The 27,252-nt window shown below is 35.3% G+C and overlaps 1 protein-coding gene across 2 annotated transcripts in view; it reads right to left on the reverse strand.

Annotated features, from left to right (window-relative positions):
- Positions 1-27,252, reverse strand: part of KCNMA1 (potassium calcium-activated channel subfamily M alpha 1) — a 516,744-nt gene that overhangs the window by 255,359 nt on the left and 234,133 nt on the right. For both annotated transcript variants that reach the window (XM_082310136.1, XM_082310135.1), the window contains one exon: positions 18,693-18,754. In XM_082310136.1, the coding sequence (XP_082166262.1) occupies positions 18,693-18,754 (62 nt within the window). The remainder of the gene's footprint in view (positions 1-18,692; positions 18,755-27,252) is intronic.

The following is a 27,252-nucleotide window of genomic DNA, read 5'->3' on the forward strand; positions in this document are numbered from 1 at the left end:
TGATTGATTTGCCATTTATTCCAAATGTACACTATGCAACATTTTTGGCTTCAGTAAAGGTGCTCCAGACTTGCATAAGTATGAGAGAAGAATTAAATAGACTTTCTCCTAAGTTCCCTGCTACCTTTAAAATCCCAGTCATCCCTACAATGCTTATTCAGTACCTTTGTTCTCCTTTGTGCTGATGAATCTGCCATACACTCTTGTCTCTGAAGTGGATGATGTAAAGGTTCTTTGAAGAAAGGGGATTTGCATTTGATACAGTCCTGGCTATCCTCACACAGATGCTACCAAATCCATTGACACAGAATATAGAGCTGCTATGATGAGCCGAGGGGGGAGGCCTCAAAATCTTCTCATGTTAAAAAGCTGTGAAAGTTCATTCCCCAAATCATTTGAAACTGAAAAGAAATAACTGACTACAGAAAATCAATTTAATCCCTCATCGATTTTCACTGACTTCTGTAAGTTAAATCAAAAAAAAAAAAAAAATCTGTTTTGTGGACAATTCACTTACAATGTGATCAGGAAAAAATACACTAATAAATTAACAGAAAAGCTGTTATGCAAAGACAGAACCTTTTCCACGTCTGTGTGTCTTCCAATACATGGTCCCACTAAACGGCATGTATTTCATGGAGAAGGTCACCAACATATATGTAGGAGAATAAGTTTACTTATTCTACAGTTCTGGCAGCATACCTCATCAAAATATCATTTTGAATTCAACTGTAAAAGCTTTAATGATGACTGCAAGAAAGACAGAATCCAGACTGATCTGCAAATCTTAGTTTCTGGACAGTCAGACAGAGAATGTACACTTTGTCTTTGAAAAAAACCCATTAATTTTGGGGTTGAAGTCCATTACAGAAATGCATACAACACCAAATTTTCTGAATAATTACACTTCCTAATCTGTTTTGAGAAATGTTTATTCTGTCTGCATTTCATTAGTGTGTTTCAGTGCTACCATACCTACCTAATAACAGCATCACTGCATTAAAAAAAAAAACCAAAACCTTCAACTTTGTTTCAAAGCCAGCTAATCCTACACATCTTTGTTTAAAATATTCGGTTGACAGAAAAAAGAAACAAGTGCCTCCCTCCTGCTTAAGGAATTCAGTAGTTTAAATGGAATATAGACTCATTTCCATTTATGTCCTGGAAAACATATCCTGTCAGTGTTCACAACCCTGTGACTTAGCAACAGTGTTTGGAGAACAAGAAAAAAAAAAAACCAACCCACACACCACACGTATTCCAAACAATATTGTTTATATTCACTGGTCTACATCCTATATTCAGTGATGACTTGTATGAAATTATATTTATCTTTCTGAAGTTCAATAAAAAGATGATTTATTTACAGATTATACAGTCAAGGAGTATAAAATATCCTGAATTTACTGATCATATTTTATGATTATATGATTATGAATTTATTCTAAAAAAGAAAATCCATATCCAAGAAGAATAATGCCTCTTTCTAATGGTTTACAGAGTGTACTACTATTCTGCTCCTTTCTCTTTTACAGGCTTTTACAAGCAGTCACAAAGTAATGCTACTGCAGTGAAACTGTCCAGGAAAAATAAAACCACAATTTTTTTATTCTATTCATTAAACTCTTTGTACCTTTTTTTTTCATATTCTGTACATCACAGGAGTTGTGAGACAAACTGGGAGAACAAAGAGAATATATAACCAGCTATGGCAAAGCACTGTGCTGACCTATGCACAGACTCTTCAGATCAATTCAAGTTTTAAGAGCACATTTTCAGAAATGGGATTTCCATACATTCACACAAAAATAACGTATTACGTAATACGTGCTAACCTACATATATAATATGTGAGCATGCATATATCTATCACTGAAGACAGGTTTCACCAGTTTCAAAGAAATTGAATCCTGGGCTTCAGTTCAAATAATAAACAGCTTCTACAATGTAAACTAAAGGAAAAGTTTTCTTCAGGACTAAAACATGGTATGGTTTTTGTTTTGGCTAAATGAGCAGCAGTAAAAACAGAGAGCACTATACCAACTTTGCCTTTCATAAATAGCTATCATGCCTTTCATAAATAACCAGAGAAGAATAAGAAAATGCAGAGTTTTCACTGAAATGAAGTACTCAAAATCACTGAAATATTAATGTTCAATAGTATCCAATTAGGACTGTAAAATGCTTGAACCGAAATGCTAGAAATAAAATGGAAACGCCAAAGAGTTCAGAAAAAAACCCTACTATAATGATTCAGTCTAAAAACTTGTACTATTTTAAGAAACTGAAAATGAGCTTAGTAAGTTCAGTTAAGATTAAAAAAATAGAGGGGATTAAAATGTGATTTGCACATACCTAGAGATATCTCTACAAAATATTACAGTGGAAAGATCAGGAAAAAAGGTGGTAAGTGGAAGATGAACACAAATGTTTGGATTGAAAGTTAACGTACATTTTTACCAGCAAGGTCAGTTAACCACTGCAATTAGTTGTCTAGGTAAACGGAAGACTTTGTATCACATCACATTTTTCAAACCAAGTCTGACTATCTTTCTGATCAGAAGGTACTTGTTTAAAGCAAAATACTGTAGGAACTGCTATACTAAGAAATGTGACAAAGTGATCACAATAGGCCCTTTGGCTTAAATTCCAAAACCAGTGGTATTTCACAATCTCATTTAGCCTTTTTCCCAGTCTACAACCACAGTAATTAAAAAAAGAAACAAACAAACAAACAACTAGTTAAGAAAACCTTAACATAAGATATCACAGTATCTTCATATGCATTCAAGCATGAAATGAAAAAAAATGAAATATGCCCTAATTTTATAACAGATAAGCAATCATCAATAGTAGTCAGGAGAAATTTATTTCTTAGAGTTATTTCTTCTTTATAAAATTTTCAAAATCAGTAAACAATAAAAATTGCAAATTAATTTTAATTAAGGCAAACCAAGATAACCCTGAAGTTACTTTCACTCTTTTTTTTTTACTTTTATTTTATTCTCTTTCTTAATTTTTACACAAAAGGTTTGCAACACTTCAGAACTACAGTAAAAGTGTAATACTGTAAAAGCATTATAGGGCTTTATACAGAGTGACTGATAATCTGATACTCAGAATAGGTGATTTTTTATTTTCTTTTTTACTCTGATACAAGTTTATGGATCCTAATTATTTCTCACTTGAATTTTATGATGATTACATAACACATGTCACTGAACACAAATTTCAAATATAAGGTGAGAAAAATTAAGGTTAAAATTAAGTTATCAAAGAGCTTTACAAGATTTTTTTTTTTAAGCATTAGTATTATTCAGAAAGATTATGTGCAGTGAAGAATGGATTTTCTGTAAATAACAGTATACCAACTGTTGACTTCAGTACTGCCTTCTATTTTTTAAAATCTAAGTCAGCTAAGAGCATTTTGACTAATATGACGATTTGTGAATAGCAGAACTAGTTATCTGAGTTCAGTTACATTAAGTAGACTTTTACTCAGAATGAATACCATTTAATAGTATAAATATAAATAATAGCAAAACATATTTCATATGTGTAATATAATTTCATTCTTATAATTCCATTTTCTCATAGGAAAAGATAGAAACTGAGCCAGCTTTGTTGAAAAATGTTAACTTTTTCAGTAACGATGGGGTATTATTAATAGAAATTTAAATAAATTACATGTGAATAGAAAATTCCTTTGTTTTGAGAAAACACTACGTTCAAAAGAGTAACAAGAACAACACATATGATCGATGCTATATCTTTTAGGGCTATTAGCATCGCACTATCAGACTCGCATTGTCTAATGAATCTTACAGGTATCACACTGTCTCTAGCAAACTTCTGCAGTTTTCTGAATTATAAGAATTAATTATTTTATGGATGTTGCAAAGAAACCAGCTTGCATAGAATCCGCTATTTCTAATGCTTATCAAGGTGCAGATCCTGTGAGAAAAAGAAGTCTGCAAATCTCCAGAAAAAACATTGCATTGACACGGTTTTACGTGCCATCAAACTGTTCCACACAAGTGGCTGGCCCTCATTTTTGAGGCCAAATAATGCCCATCAGTACCAGATGAACAAATATGCCACAAGCTAACAATTTTGCTAAAGAACTGTCTGCCCCACTCCCTCTAATTGCACTAGGTCTGCTAAGAGTAACAAAAACTTTATGAATGTTAAAGTGCGCAAGATCTACTACAACGCAACAAACCGCCATTTTTAATATTAATCACATTTGTATTTTATGCTCTCTACCTAATTGAGACTTGTATAGGTACCCTATCACATGTACCTTATGCTGAATACAGCTGATCATTTGATCACTGTTCTCTTGCAGCGCTCTTCCTGTGCATATTTCAAGTGCCTCACAAATATAAGGGTAACAATATTGTAATGCTCCATTACAGCTTTTCTTCTGCACACACTAATCACATCTTACAATTCCCTTTGTGAAGCTGGTGTTCTGTCAGGTCTCAGAGGGTTTTAAAAAAGGAAGGGGCGGGGAAGAAAGAGAAAGGTGGGATAGGGATGTTCATTAAATCGCACCAGCTATCTTAAGGCAGGCTCAAAATGTCAGCAACATACAGGGAAAGGGGGGAAGCATGAAGGTACTCATGTTCACGTATATGGGATTTCCTTTTTCTTTTTTTCAGTGTTGTTGGATTCCAGGTCTGGTATTTACTGAAGAGATAGCTTTTTTTTTTTCCCCCTAGTTGCTTAATTAACGTGGCATACTTGGCCCTGTGACTCTGTCAGAAACGACATATGCGTCAAAAGCAGAATGGGTGTCCTTGCTGCAAGGAATTCTATTTTTAAGCAGAAATGACTCATCAACTACTGGGGTGTCCCAAAAGCTACAATTTGTCAAGCTGTCAGGAGAAAAGGGAGGGGAAAAAAGGAAAAGAGGTCACATCTTTATTTGTATCTGTAGCTTGAAAAGCAGAGGGTAAGACACTGATTGTACATTCAACTCCACCCTGAAAGGCAATCTTCTATGCAAGCCATGTTTTGATAACAGCTATATGGTATCTGGTATTTTTAAAACCTCGTCTAAGTTATCTCCTCTTTTACATTAGATAGATTTGCAAATTTGTCCAGTGGTAAGGAAGAATGCTGTTAATTCTGTGTGCACAACTAATCTGTCTACAGGGAAAGCAAGCATGGGATGAAATATTTGCAGATGCATTGTCAGATGGCTTTAGGATGAAACAAAAAATGCAAAGACTCATTTGAAAAGAGGAAAAGGATGAAAACTGAAGAAAGGTTCTAACCAGTATATCAATTATATACTGGTGTGGTTTTTAAAAGAACTTAAAATGTAATTTAAGAATATGTTCTCACAGCAATACTGGAAACACATCAAGCGGCACAGTATGAGTTTGTAAGAACAGAGAAGTGAAACTGAGCATGCCATAATCGTGATCTATACAGTTCATTACACAAACTGACCTCAAATTATTCCATATTGTAGGTGGTGAAAATAAACACAGGACAGATTTCCTGAGAACTTGTTCCCAGTGAAAGCTACTGAAATCTAAGCTGCAGTTAAATGCTAGTCTAAAATTTTTTTAATCCGTATTTCTTAAGTTCAGATCCAAGTCATTATCAAAAGAATGTGTACGTAAGTATAATGGTGTCAATAAACTTATTATTTTATTGCTGCTGTATAGACAGTAAATTATCATTCAGAGAGACAACCATGATTAGTAAATTGTAACTTAAGCCACCAAGTAACAGTTTGCTCTTCAGATGCAGCATAACATGTATTGTTGTAACTCACATATTAAATATAATTTTCAAACTAAACATAAATTCACAAGACTATCAAACCACAGAATGAGAAACTCGGAAGATCTATTGCAATCATTTTTTCATCCCACGGAAACACCATACGATTATTCCCTGAAGCATATTCTTCAGACTAATTTCAAGTGCCCAAGGGAGGAACGTTTCATATTACTCACTATGGAAGACAAGGAAAATACTAGCAGTAGCATCAGTCCCTGCCTTGGATCAGAAAAGAAATGAATAGACATGGGTAGAAATTAAAAAAGCACATTGGTTCTGGGGTTTTGAGATAACAGAGAAACTTTTACCACTCTGGTTTCACTGGTCTCACAGACCTATGAGTTAATGCAGAGGTATGGATCGAGTATGGTATCAAAACTAATGCAAGATTTATGCAAGCAGGGCAGAAAACGATAAACTACAGAACTTAAAGCATATTTTAGATACATGGTTTTCTAGACATGCCTGATTATGCCTGACATCTGCTCTGAACCTTCAGGTGAATGAAAGACTTTTCTTACTCTTGCAGAAATCAAACTTTGAGATCCTGCCCTACAAAAACTAATGGAATTTAGAGCAGATGGGGACAATCTTCCCAAAACAGAGCTAGAAAGCAATGAAGGCTGCCAGGAATCAACTAGAAGCAGCTGTCAATTTGCAGTCCTTTTTCACCCTGATGTTTAACCTGATGCCTTTTGATTTCTCAGCACACAAAACCAGAAACAATTCATTGGGAAAGAAAGATGCAGTATGGCACATAGGAGTGTTGAATACCAACCAGTGGTATTCAAATGCCCTTTATCAATGGCACTTGCTTGGAGAAAAATTGCGAGGTGAGGCAACAACCTGCTAGAGTCTTCGTCAAGCCACTGTCTTCCCCCCATCCCTTTAAGGAGCTCAGGTATCCCACATAAAGCATAACAGCATCCAAAACCAAACCAAAAAACCAACAAACAAACAATAAATAAATAAATAAATAAAAACAACCAAACTTTTTTTCTTAAATACAACAGAGACAAAAGAATTTGACTCAAAAGTAGATTATAACATCGATGTGCAAACCTATGCTTTTAAATCTACTTCTTACAAACAGCTCCAGAACCACCAATACAAACTTTCTTGCCATGAATGCCGTTTGTCACGAGATGACAGAACTGACCTGCAACACCATAAGGGAAAAAAGAATTTTCTACCTGTTGTACTACATGCTTGTTGGATTTGTTATTCATTTTCAGACAAGCTATAAAATGCTAACATCAAATCCTCAGAAGCATACCTGTGTGCCTACACACAGCCTCTGGATTTTAAAAAAAAAAAAAAAAAAAAAAAATCATCTCACTGATCAGCTACCCTAAAAGACCAAACTCTTATCTGAGTAATTGTGACCTTGAACTGCAGACCAACATGTTACAAAAAGAGAATCTGCCCTCGGCCAGAAAGGATCGCACATCCTCGTCGCGCTTGGATCCATTTCAGTCTTTTGCGAGTGTCTGAGTTTATCATCATAAATAATAAACTATGTTATGAAAAGTGAGGGTGTTAAATGTTAGCTTTTTATCAAGAGTATTTTTAGGCAAAAAATATTTTTGTAAGATTGAAATCCTGTAGATACCCTTGCTGCTCTGCAGGCTCAGATCCTCTGAGCAACAGTGGTCTTCATTTCCTTTCAGTATCCCAGGCCACACAGTCACCTTTCCGTTACAGAAGACATAATAATCAGATAATCCAACATCCTACTGACCAGAGTATCATGAAGTATAGGTACAACTGAGATACCAGGTATTTTATTTTCTTCAAAGTTCCTTTTGCAGGAAATTCTAGAACCATTCTAGGTTATCTTTTCCAATATTTCACCACTGTCACAGCTATCAAATTTTCCTTAAGATCCAAACTAAATCTGCAAAGTTGTAAATTATACAGATTTTATAGTTTCTCCAGCCACCACAGAGATGACCTTTGGTTACCCTTTCATTTACATATTGGAATGTTGCCATGTCTGCCCTCTCTACATCACAAGGTGGAAGTTTTTCTTCTTCCCCAGGCTGAACAAATCCTTTTCCAACAACCACTCTTCATTCCTTTAACTTATCTGTCACAAGAAGTTTCCTAAACTTTTCATCATTCCTGTTTTTCTTCAGACTCTCTCATTAGTTTGTCTGCATATTTCTGATATGACGGTGTAGAAGATAATCATGCTTTGAGGCCTTACCAAGGCTTAAGATATTCTATGGGTGTTAGTCTACAAATTTCACTGCTGTGAAATTTTTCCTTTCCTCTCCACAAAAAATATGAAGCCACGTTTTAGTGTAAAATCCTGCTCCTTTGAGAAAGTCTTGCCATGTAAATATAGCTAACAGGCTATTCAAATTAGGCAACACTTAATTTAGAGCTGAATTTCCTCCATTCATCCTTAAAAGAGATAAACTAGAGAGAGCAACATGTCTTGCCCTCCTGCAAACATGCGAGTGATACAGATTTTTGTCCGTATCAAAACTAAATTTCTGCCTATTCAGTACAAATTGGAGAAGGAAAAACTAACGGCAAAGTGCTTCAAAAACCATTAGCAAATTCCATCTAGCCCTTAAAAAAAGGGATCCGATTCTTGAAATATGATTTGTCCAGCTAATATTCTAAGAGAGGCTGAAAATTTAAACCACATAAGAGCTGGCTCATGAAAAATGAGGACTTAGCTTCTTGAAGATCAAACTCCTAAGCCTGCTATGTTCAGTATAAACACTATTAATTAAAGTGACAGATATTTACATAGAGGCCTATCTGGCAACATTTTCATACAAATAAAGTCACTAAATATGACTATGTATAAAGTTTTGTTATTTAAAATTACTGACTTATTTTTCGGAATAACAACATGATACAAGCTTGAACTTCAGTGATTCCTTAGCACGCAGCTGGAAAGCAGCTTTGCAGAAAAGGACCTGAGGGTCCTGGTGTACAAGTTGAATATAAGCCAGCAATGTGCCCTTGTAGTAAAGAAGGTCAGCAGCATCCTGGGCTGCATTAGAAAATGCGTCTCCAGCATGGAGACATAGACATAGACATACAGGAGTGAGACCAGTGAAGGGCCAACAAAGATGATTAAGGGACTGGAACATCGTCATATGAGGAGGGCTCAGAGAGCTGGGACTGTTTTGTCTGGAAAAGAGAATGCTCATCAGGATCTTATCAACATGTATAAATGCTTGATGGAGCCTCCTCTAGGAGTAAAAAAAAACAGAGCCAGACTCTTCTCAGTGATACCCAATGACAGGACAAGAGAAAATTATATTAGCTAAAATACATGGAATTACAATTAAACAGAAGAAAGAAAGAAAGAAAAAAAACCAAACCAAACCAAAACAAACAAACAAACAAAATACAAAAAAACAAACCACCTTTGACTGTGAGGGTAATCAAACACCAGAATAGGCTGCCCAGAGAGACTGTGGAATCTCCATCCTTGGAGAAATTCAAAATCTGACTGGGGACAGTGCTGAGCAACCTGCTCTAGGTGACCACGCTTGAAGCAGGAGGGCTGGACTAAACAATCTCTTGAGGTCCCTTCCAATCTCAACAATTCAGAGATTCTGCATGAAGACATCGGAAGTAAAGTTATATGTTGAAATATAGGCTGGTCAGTAAAATACTGAAAACGAACCAAACAGAAGATAACGGCTTGTTTCCAGAACTGCATCTAGAAAACAGATGTGATTTATGCCACAAATTCAGCTATTATTTTCTCATTTTTATATGTTTTCCAGAAATTTCGACCTTACTGAAATGTTTTACAAGGCCTAACAGTTCAGAAGAATTATCCCATTAAAATTTATCACATTATCAAGTTGCGTATCGTGATTAACAAGAATTTCTGTATAATACCGAGAAGTAAAAACTGTAACCAAAAATTTCCCCAGACCTTGATTTGCCAATTATTATATACAGAAACTTTTTTTTTTTTTTTTTTTTTTTCCATTTTATCTGGAACTCATTCACAGTATTTCTCATTTAATTCATTTGCAACAGTTAATTCTGACCATTGAGAAACACAATCTACTGGCATTGATTGATAGAAGCTTCATTGCATTGTTTTGTCTGGAGAAAACAGGATATTTCCATATTGCCTACCCAGTGATTATGTACAAGTAGTGAAAATCATTTTAATCCCATGTTGATTCATCAATACGATAAACACGTACAGAGGAATTATCTCTACTTAAGATTATAATCTAGCTGAAGAACAATAGAAAGTTTTATGAAGGAGTTTTACAATCTTCCTCAACTCCTATGTAGATTAGGAGAGTTATTCAGGCAGTGTTTTATAAATTCTATCTGCATATAATTTACCACACTCGAGCTCTGAGCATGTCAGAGAACAAATGCAAACATTGAGCTAAGTGATGGATAGCATAAAAAAACCATTCATCTAATTTCTACACGTATGCCTCACTATGTCCAATTCCTTTAATAATTCAGGAAAAATAACACCTATAGTGATTGGTTGCTGTATCTCAAGGGATAGATCTCTACCAACAAACCTAGAAAATATACAATCTTATCTAATCCCTTTGTCGCAGACAGCTAAGTGCATACTAACACGTAAAGGATAATTATCTGGTTTTTTTCCCCCCATTGTGGCTTGTTTCTTTTGCTTTTTACCTTACAATAATCACATCACTGTTGTTGCTGGATTTCAATCATAATCAACACCATCTGTACCTAACAAAGGCCTTCCATCTTTTTGGTATTCAATTACCTGTAGAGGCCTTGCATTGCATTGCATACCCCCCTGGCTGCAACTGTAGCATGCTATTATGAATGCATTGAATCTTAGCTATGGACATTTTCCCGTGAAACTTTGCAGAGCAATGAAGAAAATAATGTTCGTTGCTACAAATAAGGCTTTCTTCTGCAAATTGCTTTTCAATTAAACCAACAATGGTGTATACTCAGTTATCTATTACAAACACAGTAAAGATAAAATTAGCCCTTACTTATGACTGAAAAATCTTAATTAATGCTGTATCAGTTTAAAGGGTGCTGACAGAGTCTTTATAAACCATACATTTTGTCACTTGCTGAGAATCAGCAGTAGGAACAGCTGAAGTTATATTTCTGTTATAGTAGTAAAAACCAAGTGACTTGAAGGTAATGACTCAAGAGAAATTCATTTACATATTCAACCTAAATTTTCTTTACATCAGAAAATTACACCTATCTCCGTTTGACTATTGAGCAGTTAATAAAACTAAGAGTTATTTTTAGGAATTAACTCTCTATTTTTCACTCTTTTTGTAAAGGAGAGGTGGGGAGAACAAATCCAACTGGATTTACTTCAGCATAGGACAAAATTTATCAGCTCACAGAAATGGCCAGAAATTGCTGCAGTATTAGCAAAATTAAAATGAACAAAAAAATTAAAATTGACAAGGAGACAGGCTGCAGGGTACCATGGCGGATTTGGATAGTCTGTATGAGACTGTCTGTATTATTTCCCAAGAATTCTCATTATGGAGAGAATAATACTGTTTTAGTCTACTTGCCAAGATACAGACCATTGTAATTTTAGCAATTAGAGCAATGGTAAATATCATCTAACAACATTTCCTTGAACCAGATCCCAGAATTTAAAGTCAGCTTCTTCATCTCTATTCATGTATCATGAAAAAAATGTACATATATTAACACTAATATGTACTTAAAAGTACGAAGGAATGCTCCAGTGGCCACTTAGTGTGTGTTAATGAGTATATTATATGTCATATATATATATGTCATATATATATATGACAGAGTTTTATAAACATAATTAAAATATTTTCGCATGAGTAAACTTCACTGTAAGTAGGAAGGGTTGACACAAAGCTTAGTGTTATTTAAGGCCTACCTACTTAATTCCTCAAATATGAAGACTGAAATGCTACGTAGAATCCATATGCACTCAAAATACTGGTAAATGCAATACTTAAGAGCACAGGAGCCTGAACTGCAAGGGATGTCCTCAGCAAAATGATACAGCATAGCTCCAAAACTGTCTACTGGAGCAGAAAACAGCATTCTTTTAAAACTGCAAGACATATAAAAGAAAAATACATTCACAACACTTCAAAAAAAAAAGAATCAAACTGTAACCTGAAGCTTATAATAAAATTTATCAGACTATTTTGTGAAATAACAAAATCAAAGATCAAAATACTGAACTTTCTCCATGAACTGTATTTCTGATCATCTTATACACATCTTAAGTTTTTTATACATCAGGCTACTGGGATTCATTCGAAATTCAGATGTAGCAGCATTGAATTGTTTGATTTACAATTGAAATTTCAATTCCTTTTTCCCCTAAGGGCCATGAAACTGAGAAAGAGTCATCAAAATATTCTGCAGATTAGTCCAGGTGATGTGGAAAAGCTGACTAATTTGTAATGAACATACGAGACTGGTATCTAAAAATACTTGATTTTTGGTGTTTACACAGACTTAATGAACTACTCAGTTAAACGTCATACCTCAGACATATCTGTAAAAGGGGTAAAATGAGAAAGATGCAAATTCTCTTGGGCAGTGACAGTCTGTATCTGTAACAGACTTAAATAAATAATCCTCATCAGGCTTGTAGTATTTCTATAGAACATTTTGCTGCACTAAATCAAATGTCTTTCACAAGACAAAATGGCAGCAGTAGCAAACAGGCAGCAAAGCCAAACATGGTATACCACGACAATTTATCCTCAAACATTCCCACAGAATAACAGAGTTCATAAGGACTTGAAATCAAGTGCCACTTTGGGGGGGGGGGGGGGAATTGCTAGTAAAACATTGGACGATAACTTGCTAATGACACTTTTCTCCTTGTCTGTCAGACAGGAAATTTCTCAAATAGAATATTTATTTACAATGCATCCTTCCTAATCTATTCCCATACAATTGCAAAATACAGTGTGAATCCTCCAAAACAAGAAACCAGACTTTTCATTTTGCATTGTTTCGTTAAGCAATTTCTAGTACAGCAACTCTGATATCTGTTTCTCCAGCAAGTACTGCTACTAAGCAAGCAGGTAACAAAGACTTGCTTCACTCTAAATAATAAAGACAAGGCCAAAATACCGAACTGAAAGGCGCCACAGGAGACAGATGAAGCTCAAGAAAACTGTATTCCAGGAGGGAATGACAATCCTTTCTAATAGTCATCCACATATAGAACAAAACACAAGAATACAATTAATGTGTCATGAAATGAGTGCATTTTTATGCAAATATGTATGTGGATACTTTATATATATATATTTTTAATAAAAGCTGGACAAAAGAATTAACAATGATGCATTAGTTAGAATGTCAGCAGTTAAGCTGCAGACATGACAAAGTAGCTTAACAATTAAATATGTTTTTTCTTATAAAATTATTTGATTAATGTTTGAAATTAACTTTGTGGTTCATTGTCAAAGAACACTACTTCAATAAACTATATTCCAGAACAGAGCTGTAAAGATAATTAATCTGATCAATTAAAACTGTATTTCAAATTGCATTATCCCATACTCTTTGGGGATTAATTCACAATTAACGCAATCCCAAATGGGCCAAGCTCTCACACTCCCACAGAGTAGAGGATGATCAGTGTCAATCAAACCTTAGTTTGTGGTGGCTAAAAGTACATCTTTGTGCTCTATCTCCTGTCATAGCATTGATGAAAGGTGTATGGAGATGAGGAGAATATGGAGGGTATTTTCTATTAGTTTTAGACACTTGGAAAGCTTTAAGGAAAGTCTAGAATAGACACATTTGCAAAAAGCACAAAGCTCATTTAAAAAAATAGTTTAGAAATCAAGCTAAGAATCAGAATAAGGGCATTTTCCTTATGGTGTACTTAAGACAAACTTGGTAGTTTTGTATTTGGGCAGTATTCAGGTTCCCTGGATATCAGATCTAGACAAATGGGATTTTATACAATCAGTATGCAAAAGGAGAAAGTAGTTCTGAAATCATCTCAGATATACAAAGATATATAGAACATAAAAAAGTAGAGTTGTCTAAGTTTAACTTTTTATGTTCCATGTATAAAAAGAAATAAAGCTGTCTGATTAAGAATGTAATAGTTGAGAACAAGCTCAGGGCTCAGCATAAACCTATATATCTGTGTGTATATTTGTATAAATCTTCCTATTCACAGTGCCACTGTTATTCTTAGATCCAGCTGTTTTACACTCATTGCCAGATGGCACTCATGTACAATTCTAATCAAGTACAATATATGACACAGTATTGGAAAAAAAATAGCTATTTAGGAATACAGTGGTGCCTCTGAAAATACAAACAACTCCAAAAAGCTTAGCTGAAAAACACACGTGAGAAGAACATACAAAGCAAGTTGTGAGAGTTTTTATGTTTTCACCTTGCCATTGATGGGCTCTTTTTTTTCTACATTGACATCAGTTTTTAGTGAAGAGACTCCAGTAAATGAGGTGAACTTCAAGAGACAGGATAGTAATTATAAAGCAAGCTCTTTGGCAAAAAAAAAAATATTTCTGAAATGCACAGCTTACATCTATGGTTGCATATTACATTGTATTACACCCCAGAAGAGCAAACAGAATCAGACTGGAAAAGGATATTCACACCATAAACAGTTTCCGTGCTACTGCCATTAGAAGAAATAGAAAACTGGAGCCCTGAGTTACCAGTTTAGTGGGAAATTGAGTTTCTCTACTAGTGCTTTTACTGACCGTGCCTGAAGATGATCACGGTAAGCAAATGTTATTCTCTACTCTATTCGAGTCTCTAATTCAGTACGATATGCAGAGGTCAGAATGACAAATGGAAATGAAAATAGGCAATTCATCTTTAATGCTGATGTAAGTAAAAGAGAAGTACTTCTATATCTATTTGTTAAAACATCTTTTAAATGCAGAAAAACAAACAGAAGTGGACACAGGAAAGAGGGAGGTTGTGAAAACCACTTATAAAAAAGCGTGGAAAATGACAAAGTATTGGCAGATATCAAGCGCTCTATTCTATGGCAGCAGATTCCACAGACTCCAGAGAACCATCTAAAGAGTGCACATCGACTTAAATTTTCCTCTTAAGAATGAAGGATAATTCCAGTATTTCCTTACCTTGAAGGATTAAATGATGAAAAATTTTAAAGGAAATTAATTCATGCTATTCTGTACTAAAGTAGATCACTTTCTTAATCAAAACTCTTCTAAGTAACTGCTTATGACTACTTCTTTGAATGTGCTGCTTTTATTCAAACTAAAAATGGAAGAGAGACATTAAAGTGAACGAATCTCTAAAAATAAAAATGTAATTATTTGGTTATTTGTTACCTAAAGATTAAAATAATTATGTGGGTGATATTTATATCTCTCTGGCAAATGTTTCACATTTAACTGCTATTTTGAGTATTGAAAAATACCATTGTCCAAGAAAGCAGTGGTTTATGAATAAGATTCTACAAAAAAAAGGAAGGAAGGAGTCTAGTCCTTAGTAATAAGTGAAACATTTCCTACCAGGATGTGACTGGATTTAATTGACAGGCATGTCAAGACAGTCATTTCTCTACTAAATAAATTCCCCATTTAAGGACTGAAATCTTCCATTAGTGGCTACCATACATCACTGAAAGTGTATATATTCACTTTAAAGAAAAATGTTCTATATACATCTTGCGGTACTAGGAGACAACAGTTCAAGCTGGTGGCTTGTAAAAAGTAGAAGCATTAAATAAACAACAGAATAATCTTAATGAAGGGTATTGGAATAATCCCTGTAGTTTTAACAATTAATAACCTTCATTCTTTCCACCAAGAATGATTATTTTTGTGATTTTGTTTAGAACCTTTCTTAAAAGGTGAGTTAAGTACTGCTTTTTACTAAGAAAAGTCAATTCAGATTAAAGCAGATGTACTGGATCACAACTGTGCCCATATTTTGTAATGGAGTCTGATGCAAAGATCCCTAGTTTTGTGCCAGAATCAGAATTAGTACAGACATACTGTATAGCAACACAAAGCTACATAATTTGGTCTACTGAGATGTAGGACTAACTGGTATGGAGGCTACTATGTTGATGAAGCTGCACTATTTTCTGACCTCATATCCCTCCAAATAGCATTGCACTGGACGTACCATTTCATGTGGCACTAGTCTGGGAGAGTGTCTGAGAGTGAGGAACTGGGTAGCATAGCATGCTCTTCGTTTACCTTCCTCTCACAGCTGTGACGGCATTCATTTTGCCTCCAGTCACCTTCCCTATACCATGAATATCGCAGAGGGAGCAATGGGTAGTATCTTCACTATGAGCCTTATTGACTTCCTCAGTGTCTTCCACTAGAACTAATCATGGCACACATCCTTGCCTGACAAAACTCAGTGGTCTTTCTACTCTTTCCCCTTCCTTCACTATCTAAGTGGTGGTGGTATTCCCATCATTTGTGATGCCCCTTATGTATGAAGTCATGCAGGATTCCTTTGTGGACATATCTGCCATTGCATCTGCAAATCTACTGACATATTAAGAGTCTTGGATGAATAGATCGCTGGCGTTTTGTTTTAGACAAATGCTTACGCTAGTACTCTCCATCTTTCGACTGAAGACATGATTTTTGTCACTCTATGCATAAGATCAAATGACAGCTAAGTGTCCATGGCACAGGTGGACTACAACAGCTATAGAACGCATTGTCGAGGGAAAGCACACAATGGTATGTGTCACTGTCTGTCTAGTGTGCACACTAGATCCTGTTTGTCTCCACTGCTCCTGGCCAAGCCATAGTCTCTGTTGTTCCAGTTGTTTTGTTGAGGATACCACAAGCCTTCCTCTCACCCAACCTTCATCATTTCCTGTTTGACCAAATTCTAAAAGGAATTACTTTTACTAATCACGCACTTTGGGATCTTCAATAGACTGATATTTCATTACATTTGATTCTGCATTGCTGAAATGGATGTCAGGTCAGCTGCTAATAGAGAACTAAAGCAGAATTTTTTCAATTCAGGGATATATCTGGCAAGTTTCTCACTTGAATTAAACTACTAATGAGTATTTACCAAAAAAAAAAAAAAAAAAAAAAAAAAAAAGACACAGATGTATGTGTGGGAAGAAAGTAGGGTAAGAGAGAAGGAGAAAACAAAGGAAAAGTGTGCAAGTAGAGTGTATTAACTTGAGGTTTCTGAATTTAAACTGCAGCTGGAAGTCAAACGTTGGCTTAAAACCCAGAGACACCTACAGTTCAAACGTTTTTCTATCCCCATTAACAGAGCAGCCCATAAGGTGGTAGCAGTACATGGATTAGGGGGCCCACAGAAAGTTTAAGCACACCGGAGAAATCTCTCATGTTGTCTGTTTTGCTCTCCTTGAGGAAAACAATTGAACAAAGGCTTCTAGAATACAGTGCCTAAAAATCATTATATAATCCATTAGTTTGACAAAAGAAAATTGCCCTGACAAACAGCTGTATTTTGTTGGTCTGAAATTGAAACATAAGTGGAAACAAGTTTTATTCTATTTGACACTTTTGACTTGGATATGTTGGGCACCTAGAAGCTTTGCAATTGTACTTTTAAATGTTTTTAAAAAGATCTTCAGAAATTTGCTAAAATTAATGAGAACACTCACCACAATGTTAAGAAGGAAAAAGTATTGTCCTCACTTCAAGGAAGCTCAAGCTAGAACTTTAGTTCTCCCACCACTTGGCTCCTCTCCACAAATAAAATCTCTACCTTAGTTATTTGTGTTGTGCTTGACACATCTACGCTACAAAGGTATGGCTTGAAACTCACACGATGTGGAGTTGACATCCATGTGTTCAGGAACGCCTTTTGCTAGTGCTACCACCTACCCGAATATCAGTATGTACAGATGTCAACAGTGAAATGTCTCATTTTCTGAGTTATGTAAGGACTGTTTTAGAACATAATCACTGCCATTACAGACAGCTAGGCTGGCTCACATGGAGTGACTCCAGCATACTATCTTAACCACTGCAGTAATGGCAAGCCTAAAACTAGTTTGGAGAAAAGCAGCAAATACGTAGTCCTAGAGCTTTAAAATGCTATTGATATTTCAGAATATCATCCTCCCAAAATAACTGGATTCAACAAAATAATATTCTGTTAAGTCCCTTTTTATTGGTTTCTTCTGTGTTAGGCTACCAATTTGCCTGTTACACCACTGACAGTGTCCAGCTCAATATGAAAACAAGGGTGAAGTATGAATGATATCACAGAGAGGATATTCCTAGTTACACTGGTTTGTATCAAACCATCACATACCTCAAAAAGTCAGAATGAAACTTTCTATTGCCTGGCCAAAACTATAACACTATATAATAATATTGGTGTAAATCTAAAAAATATTGAGATGCTTTGCAGATTTTTACTGGTTCACCTTATTTTGGGAGAAATCTATCAAACCCAGGAGTCAGAAATCTGAACAGATATGCAAAACATAATGCTCATACTGTCTAATTCATTCAGAGCTTTTCAGAAGTGCTCCTGTCAGTCTCCCAAGACACTTTTTTTCTCCTGCAAACTGTAACTTTTTGGCAAATATTCTTCCCTTGTACTTCTTATCCCAGTCTTCAATTTGAAAGATTCTACATATGTCCAATGAACATAAAAACTATAATTTTGCAACAGTATGTACAATCTCAACACACAAAAGTAGTTTTTCTCTCTATTCAATTCTACAGATCCAATGTGACTGTGTTCAATCTAGTTTATATAAGGTCTTTTTCCCATTCTTGAGTTATTTTCGTAGGCCATGCACTATTATAAAGTTCTTCGCACTCAGGCAATGAGACCAAACGCTGATTTGAAGTAGATGAATGGAGCAATTTAAGGATGTCTAATTGCTGCAGAAAAGGAGGGAAAGGAAAATATACTAGAATACTCACTTTGACGAATCTATGAAGTATATTACAAGAGCACCAATACTAAGAGCGAAGACTAAGACAACCTACAAAAGAAAAAAGAAGAGTCATTATTTAACAGTGTTAAAGTGAAACATTTACTCTTTTAGACACAAAAAGACAAGGAAAATAAATCATAAACTAGTATTTTTTTTGTTTGTTTCAGCTGTCATTTTCTTTAGAAAGCTACTCCTACTTGAATTTCAAACACTATATATTATCATAGAATGCTTTCTTGCATTGAAAAAGAGATAAAAAGTTGAATCCTAGCTCAGGGAACCCCAGTATACAATTAGGTCCTAGATCTTAACCTCCGTTAAACTATATTCTTTAACTTCAGATGGCAAGTAATCCTATTGCATGGCATTCAAATCACACTATAGCTTTATCAGACCTATCCTTCAGGACTGCAGTAAGTTTGTGCTCATCGGTAAGTAAACCAAGAGTGATGACAGATTAGATTGAATTTCGGTTTATATACATGGTTGTAAAATGCACAGAATAAGTGTAAGGCTATGTAAAAATACGCATTTACTCTGTACTCCTGTCCACTGAGACTATAGTTAACTTTCAAACAAGTTAAAACAATAGCTTGATACAGCATGTCCTGATACAATGGATACATACCCCGGGCACCTTGTAGTCCCAATGTTTCCCCCCCTTTAAATCTGTTGAAGTTTTTGAACCAAATAATTTTGTTAGGTCTAGCATCCAGCCCTTGTTAACAAGGTAGAACTTACTTTTCTGGCTAGTGCAGCAGCAGCTGGATTAATCACATATCTCTCTCTAATTCTTTTTTTCTGAACATAAAGCCAATACAATTGTCTGTTCTACTGACTCCCACAGATTCTCCAACACTGTGGGAAGATTTAGTTTCACATCCTACCCAAAGTAGGTCTGCATCTACACATGACAGCATAACTGAAATTTCTGCACTCAAATTTTGGCTTGAAGAATCACGAAGTACATGATAGTTTGTGTACCCATTGCGACTTAAATTTCTGATATCTTTACTCTAGGTTTCTGTCTCTTGAACAATGGCATCCACTGGGTAATTTGGAATCTGAAAACATGAATCCAATAAGCTATTTTTTGTATCTTAGATACAGTTCTTCTGGAAGAAATCAGAAAAGATTCCTGTCTGCTGCACAGAGGATGGAAACAGATGGAAAATTGTGTCTCCTGCAACTCATCTGATCTGGTGGTCTACAGAATCAAAACAAAATGTCCCTTAGTCTTCTGGCAGGCACGTCTCAAGTAGCTGCTTAGAAGGAACGTCCCTTAAAATAAACCCAGAGAATTGATCACTCAGGATTGGGTAAACCAGGTTACTAACTAAGGGGACATGCAGCTCCTTAAACTGCCAGTTAAAATACAACTTCTTAGGTCAGAAGCAGCTAAAATTTAAGACACTATCTAAACAACTGCATTTGTGAAATAAACTAGTGAGGTCATTCCAGTTCTGACACAGCAAATATATTAATCTGTATAAATACCATACCTAATGTGTACTACTACCACTATTGCTACTTTTGTTGACAATCTCAACTGTTCAAGCAACAGATGAGCACCGAAACAAAAATTTCTTCATTCAATACAGGCATCAGACCTTTTTCTGAAGCTGCCATATTAGGAAGGAGCCTGACAGTCATAGTGCCAGCAATACAAGGGAACATGCAATGTGTTAATTCTAAGTAGACTTACTGAAACGACAATGTATAAGTTTCTCTTACTCTCAGCTATCACTCGATGTAATGGCAGTATCTTAACTAAGGTATAATTGTATTTATATAACCAAACTCTGGAGCTCTGCAGGACCAAAATCAAACATGCACATAATTTCCAATAAAAGAAAGAAACTCATTAATTTCTTAATATGATGTAATCACTGCAACTTGTTAAAAAAATTCTATTCAACTGAAAGTTTAAATTAATTTTTCATTCCTTTTTGATCTTACTGACCATAACTTTCTGCTTTGTAAATGTCTGAGAAAGAGTATTTTGCCTGAGTACAAGTACCTGTTGTCTTCTCTGATGCATTATCACCCAAATCAGTGAGATCTGTCAGTCAAATTCAAGGACTGAAGCATGAAACTCTTCAAATAACATTTTTACTACCTAAGTCTAATATAATAATGTTAACATGTACAGTTTGAATCTTCTTTCATTAAACTACATTATTGATCAGATACATACAGGTGTTGCAAGGTGAAATAAGCTATTAAATCCATATCAACTGGTAAGAATCTCACCATCTCATAAGAAACTAATGTGATGAATAGAACTTGTAAATTGTCACTTTGCAATATACCCTGAATTATGATTAGGAGTGATCACAAGGCCTGTTTTTCTCTGAATTAAGTTATGGGGAATCAAACTGATTGTACGCACCCTGCCCCACCCCTTGCAGTATTCCAAGGCACACACAATCGCGTTTTGGATCTGAATCAAATCTGCCCCATTGTCTCGCTCTAGAATTAATTATCATCAATACATTTCAAGGGAAGTCTTTATATATTGGATTTTTAAAAAAAAACAGAGTTAATCAAGATGCTGAGGATTCTGGGAATACAGTGCTTACATTTTTGGTGAAAATTGTCATTTGACCCAAAATGAGTTTTTAACACAGGTATTCAGTCTTACATGGTTTAAAGTAAAGTATTAATGGTGATGTTTTAGCCTACATTCTGTGGAATCATTTATATACTAATAGCACCATCAAAACCACTATTAAATACAGGTATTTCCTTAAAAAACAAAAACAAGGCAAACAACTCAACCAACCAAAAAAAAAAAAAACACCCCAAAACCCGCAAAATCGAAACTACAGATTCACCCTATAGCAGGAGTTTTGAGCTTAAGAATGCTGAAATGACCATTTAATGCTGAAAATGAAATTTGAGAAACTAAACTTGTATCCTGTTTGCGGCTCTGTGACACTCTTCTCATTCTTTCAGGTTTTGCAAAGTACACAAGTAAAGCTGGACTTTTATTTTCCATTCCACATAGCAAGTCTTAGGTCACAACATTCAGTCATTGCTTACTAGCCAAAGGAGTCCTCTAGAACAAAACCAGCATAACTGTATACCAGCCTTGCATTTTAGTTATATCCAATCCCTTAATAATCATCATTGTGCTGCTTAAATAACGTTATATAGATTCTGCGTAAGATCTTCCAAGACACTTAAGGACTTAAAATATTCTACGACAATTCATATAACTGCCACTAAAATGCAAATATCTAAATTTTGCGAGAAGCTCCGGATTCCTATGCTACACTGAACAGCGAGATATGTATGCAAAACTACACCATTCCTCTACTGTAATATATATCTGATTTTAAATCAAGGCTTGTTTTCTTTTCTATTGCCCCAAAACACATACCTAACATTACAATTCATAATGTCCCCAAAAGCCACACAAAGGGCATCAGAAGAGAAGGGAATTTTAAACTCCATTTTTATCCTGGTAGCAGAGAAACATGTTTTTCCTTTGCTAAGTGACAGAGGTATTGAGCTGAACTTAGATACATCAAGTGTGTGGAAAAAGCAGGGCCTGAACCAATGAGGTTAGAGTTATATTAAAATTAAAAAAAAGAAAATTAATACCCTTCCATGCTATATAAACACATTTGCTAGAGTCACAGATGCAAGTTTTTTGCTGTATTCCCATCTAAGAAAGCTGAATGCAACCTGGTTATTCAGACCCAGGGAGAAAAACATTGAGTTTAGGTCTAGATTCAGATTAGAGTCTTTGCTAGATTATCATGGGAGATAACACCTATTTTGGGGAATTTACTATACTTGGAGAGAGGTATGAACATAGGCTGACACCTCAAATTCACAGCAACTAGAATCTAAGGGAGGAAAAAAGCGTATATGTATGTGAATTATTGTCTTTTTTGTTACCCAGGCCACGGGGAGAAGCTTGCTTGCTCTGTTTATTATTCCAATGCAATTGGCACAACACTGCAATTGCTACACATCTATTATAACTTCTCTCTGTCTGGAAGGAAAGAATCTTTTGATTTATAATAACTTACTGTTTAAGATTGAGAAATGTGAAATCATAGGCTAGCAGCTACACTGACTAAGCACTCAGTATCAAGCTAAAAATAAACACCAATCTGATTAAAGGAAAGAGGGGGAAAAACATGGAATAATTGCTGCATATCCTTAAATCTTTCCTAAAAAAAAAAAAAAAAAAAAAAAAAAAGAAATCCAGCCACAGAGTTCAACAAAAGTGTACAATGCCTTTCTGAGGCAGGCGTCAGAGAAATGGCAGATAAAATCCACTTAAAGAAAACTGTAAAAATGTTTTGCTCTCCACTGCTAGCAAGATGCTCCAGAAGAGCTTTAACTGCTCTGTTGCAGTCAACTGCCGTCAAACTTTATGCATCCACATTAAGGACAGGAGGAAGGAGAAAAAAAAAAAAAAAAAAAAAACAACAACAAAAAAAACCAACCACACACAAAAACAAACAAACAACAACAACAAAAACCCACCACCCTGGAAATTTTAATAAGGGTGTAGCAGCACAATAAAAGTTGCAGGGAAAGTATTGGCATTGAGAAAATACAATCAGAATTAAGCCATGATAACCGAAAGGGGATTAGCACACCTTCCAGGACCAGGCCTATGTAACAAAAGGATGATAGTGGTAATCCAACGGGTGGCACTGTTTCCCCTACAACTGCATTGAACGAATGTCCTGGCATTATTGAAGAAACATGGGAAAATGGAAAGGCTGTTCACATTAGAGAGGAGGGCTACAGTTAATACAGCCACAACAATGAGTAATGTAAGGACTCTAGAGCAAGAGCTTCAATCTCTCGATACCCTGTAACTTCTGAACGTTCTGTGGAACGTGAAACAAAACTCATTGAAGTTTCAAAGGCAAATTCTTGCTTATACAATATTGAACTATCCAAACATCATTAATACAAAATAGCATAGAACTCAAAGAGGTAAAGCAGGGAATAAAAAAGGAATAGTTGTCTAATGTTATATCCCTCTCAACATTAAGTATTAAAATAAGAAGTACACAGTGAAAAGAAAAAACTTTCAGGAATCCTGTAACCCCTAGCACTTCAAGGCATCAGAGAGTCCTTATTTTGTTATCTGAGCACAATCTGTTGTGTATTGTTCTTCAGAAATGTCTGTCTGAAACTTATTATTCTAAGGTTAACTTTTTCAACCCTAAGCCTACTGTACTCTCTAGAATATATTAAGTTGTTCATTATTAATATTTTTAGAATTTCACTTAATTTTAATTTCTATATCCATACAGTAAATTCTGTTAATGAGCTACTGAGCTTTTTCATGTGATGTTTTAAAATAAAGCTCTATTAGCTTTTATATTTCACATTACTTAAGAATACAAATTATTTCTTATGACCATAAAGCTACATCCTCAAGGATCCACTAATTTTGGAACACTAAAGTTTGCATTAGCAAGATGTCAATAGCTTGAGGTTTCGACCTAATTTGAATGAAAATTTACATACTTAAATATAAAAAACAAACTTCCTTTAACCCTAAAAATGGAAATTAATTGTATTTCTTTTACAGACAAACAGAATTTACTTGTCTGGATTTGTTAGAAATGAAAACCTGCATTTCTAAGGACACACCAGCTACAAGTTACATTTCAGAAGTAGGAATTACTTAATCCTTGCTTGGCAATCCCAGCATTAATTTGCAGACTCTAGGATATGCACCAGCCTCTGGGCAATTATTGCAGTTCAACAAAAGTAAGACTTGAGCAAGTCTAGACCACAGAAGACCCAAAATGGCTTACTTAAATTGATGTCTCATTAACTGATACCCTATATGCAAACTACAAAATTCAGAAAGCATTACATGCAGGCAAAGCCATAAGTGGTAAGAAATTATGCGCTGCAGCTGATATAAACAGCTGAGCAATTAATATCTCTTAGGTTACTATAAATACGAATGAAGTAAGTGCTATTTACTATAACGCAATATAGATTCTTGCTCTAAAAATCATTGTTCTCCACTAATTTTTTTTTGGTAGCACTTCATTAAGATGTTTTTATTAATATTACCTTTGGACATATCACAGTGAACTAAAGCAGCTGCATGATGTTAAATTATAAAATTCATATTAGTTGATCCAACAAAATGGTCTTCAGAACTTTGTGATTTGTCAAGACAAATAAAATGTTATATACATTTTTATAGCAATCAATAGTAAATTTCTGTTTAGAGACTTTTTTTCCACTATACCCTGATACCCAGGAGTAAAGCAGCAGTGAGGATCTCTAAAATCCATCAGCAGGACCTAGTACCAAGTTCTGGGTGGAGCTGTACAGACTTTTCTCTGGGCTTAAACACACTGCCCTGCCTCTAGCCTTTCTGCCTCCGCTTCTTTACCTGGTCCCTCCCACACCAATGCATAAATAACTAAAACGATGAAAGCAAACGTAGAAAATATTCACCATCTACTCTATGAGGTCATGAATTCTCACGGGTTCTTAGGTCATTCTACCTCATTCAGGTTTGCAAGATCATATTTCTTATTGATGAAATGCTCTCTTCATATCTTCCAGAACAACTGCATACAATGCCAGCTTCTCTTTAAAGAAAACTATCTGACCGTGTGCCAGTAGTCGTGAGCCACCTTACAAGAGCAAACCAGGAAATGTAAGCAAATGAGGGATGAAGCGGGTAAATAGGAGAAGAAAGATAAAGTAATAAAACAATGAAAAGACAAAATAAGATGCCATCTTGTTCCTACCAGCAGTAAATAATAAATGAAAAGTTCAAACAAGGATTCTAAGAAACTGAGAAATTTCCTGTCACTTCCCTTTTATTCACAAATATAGGGAAACAGATTTTGCAGTTAATATACTCCCTGTATAAGAAACCATGCTTGATGGAACATAATACTATGAAGAAGAAGCAGTGATATATGGCTTGGTTCTCATGCAAGTACAGGCAAAGTGCAAATTCTACAGTCAGAACCTGTACAACAGGATACATGCTAACAGCTACGAATCTTAAGGGATGTGTCTGCTGGGTAGTGTGCTAGCTAGTAAATCTGTCTTGGTGACTTATTGATCCTGCCATTTTGCACACAGAAAAGGCAGGTGGTACAGGGAGGGAAAAAAAAAAAAAACCCAAACCCACAACGCGTTTCTACTATTTCTTCCACACTTTGAATGTCAGCTAGGATTTAGCATCCAATTCTGGAAGGAACTAAGCACCTCCAAGCTAGACAGTGAGCAACCCCACCTTTCAGGGAAGTCAGAAAAGGTCCAAGAGCACACAACTCTGAAGAGCCTTTACTAACTCTTAGTTTTGAGCCTGAAGCAATTAAAGTACTCAATCCAAACTTTGCAACTTTGATAGCTACATTAAAAACTTCTCAGAAACCCAGACTTGAAAATGTTTGCATGCAAGTTATTTCATTTCAATTACATTTTCTGCTTTTTTATTTTGTTTACCTTTATTACACAACAAGGAGTTAACTAAAAAGTCAATTATTAAATTCTACAGTAACTAAATTAGTCACCAACATGCATTAAAAAGAGTACTGAAAACCTTGGCAGCTTTACGAGATTCTTCGCTTTATAAATTTTCCCCTTTGGCAAAGCTCATAGAGACTTACCATTTACAAAGAAAAGTCAAAGTTTTTCCAAAAGAGGGGGTGAAGGGGAGTGAGGAATGACTACTTGATAAACCAATAGGCAGTAAGGTCTCAGGGAACTTCTCTAGGAAAGTTCGTAGCAAGGACTTCATTTTGAAAATAAGAGGCAGCAGTGAAGTAGGTCAGCATGAGCTCTGGATGATGATCATGAGCAATCAGAAGGCTTGGTTATTATCCCTAGTTCTGCCACTCATATGGTGAGTGACCTAAAGCATATTACTTGACCTCTCCAGGCTTCCGATTCTCCCTCTGCTTTCATTTGGCAAAGATATTGCATGTCAACTCATTAGGGCAACAGCTGTCTTTCATTACAGGTGTTTTCAATGGATCTAGCACAGCTGAGCCCTCTACTGCTGCCACAATAATAATAAAAAGCCTGAGCAGGACACTATGTAACAGTGTCAGCACTATCTGCAAGAGCAAAGGGACTTTATTTATTAAAGGGTTTTATTTAAATAGAAAGGTGTCAATATCTCTTTTGAAGATAAACTTTTTTATCTTTCTGGAATTACATGTTTGGTCCCATGAAGCCAGTACCCAGTACAGTAGGGTTTTAATTTATTACTGAAACTAAAATTTTGTATTTATTGTAAATATATCTTAAAAAATACAGTTCATATTTAATGCATCTCTTTTTACAGACTTGCATAATAGCGTTAATACAGAAGCAAAACCGCTGGGAGAGAAAACAGATGCAGCAGATACAGAAGTGTTACCAAAAAAAAGTTAGCCACATATTCAGTTCTCACATATTGAACTTAAGCATCAGAACAGTAATTTGAGTATTACCTGAAAAGTACAGGTAAGATGCATGATAAAGGCCTGAATCACTCTGAGCTTGCCTAACTATTCATAATCGTAGTAAGTAATTAA

Source organism: Platalea leucorodia, assembly GCF_965183815.1.
Source record: "Platalea leucorodia genome assembly, chromosome: 4".
In the NCBI taxonomy this organism is placed as follows: domain Eukaryota; kingdom Metazoa; phylum Chordata; class Aves; order Pelecaniformes; family Threskiornithidae; genus Platalea; species Platalea leucorodia.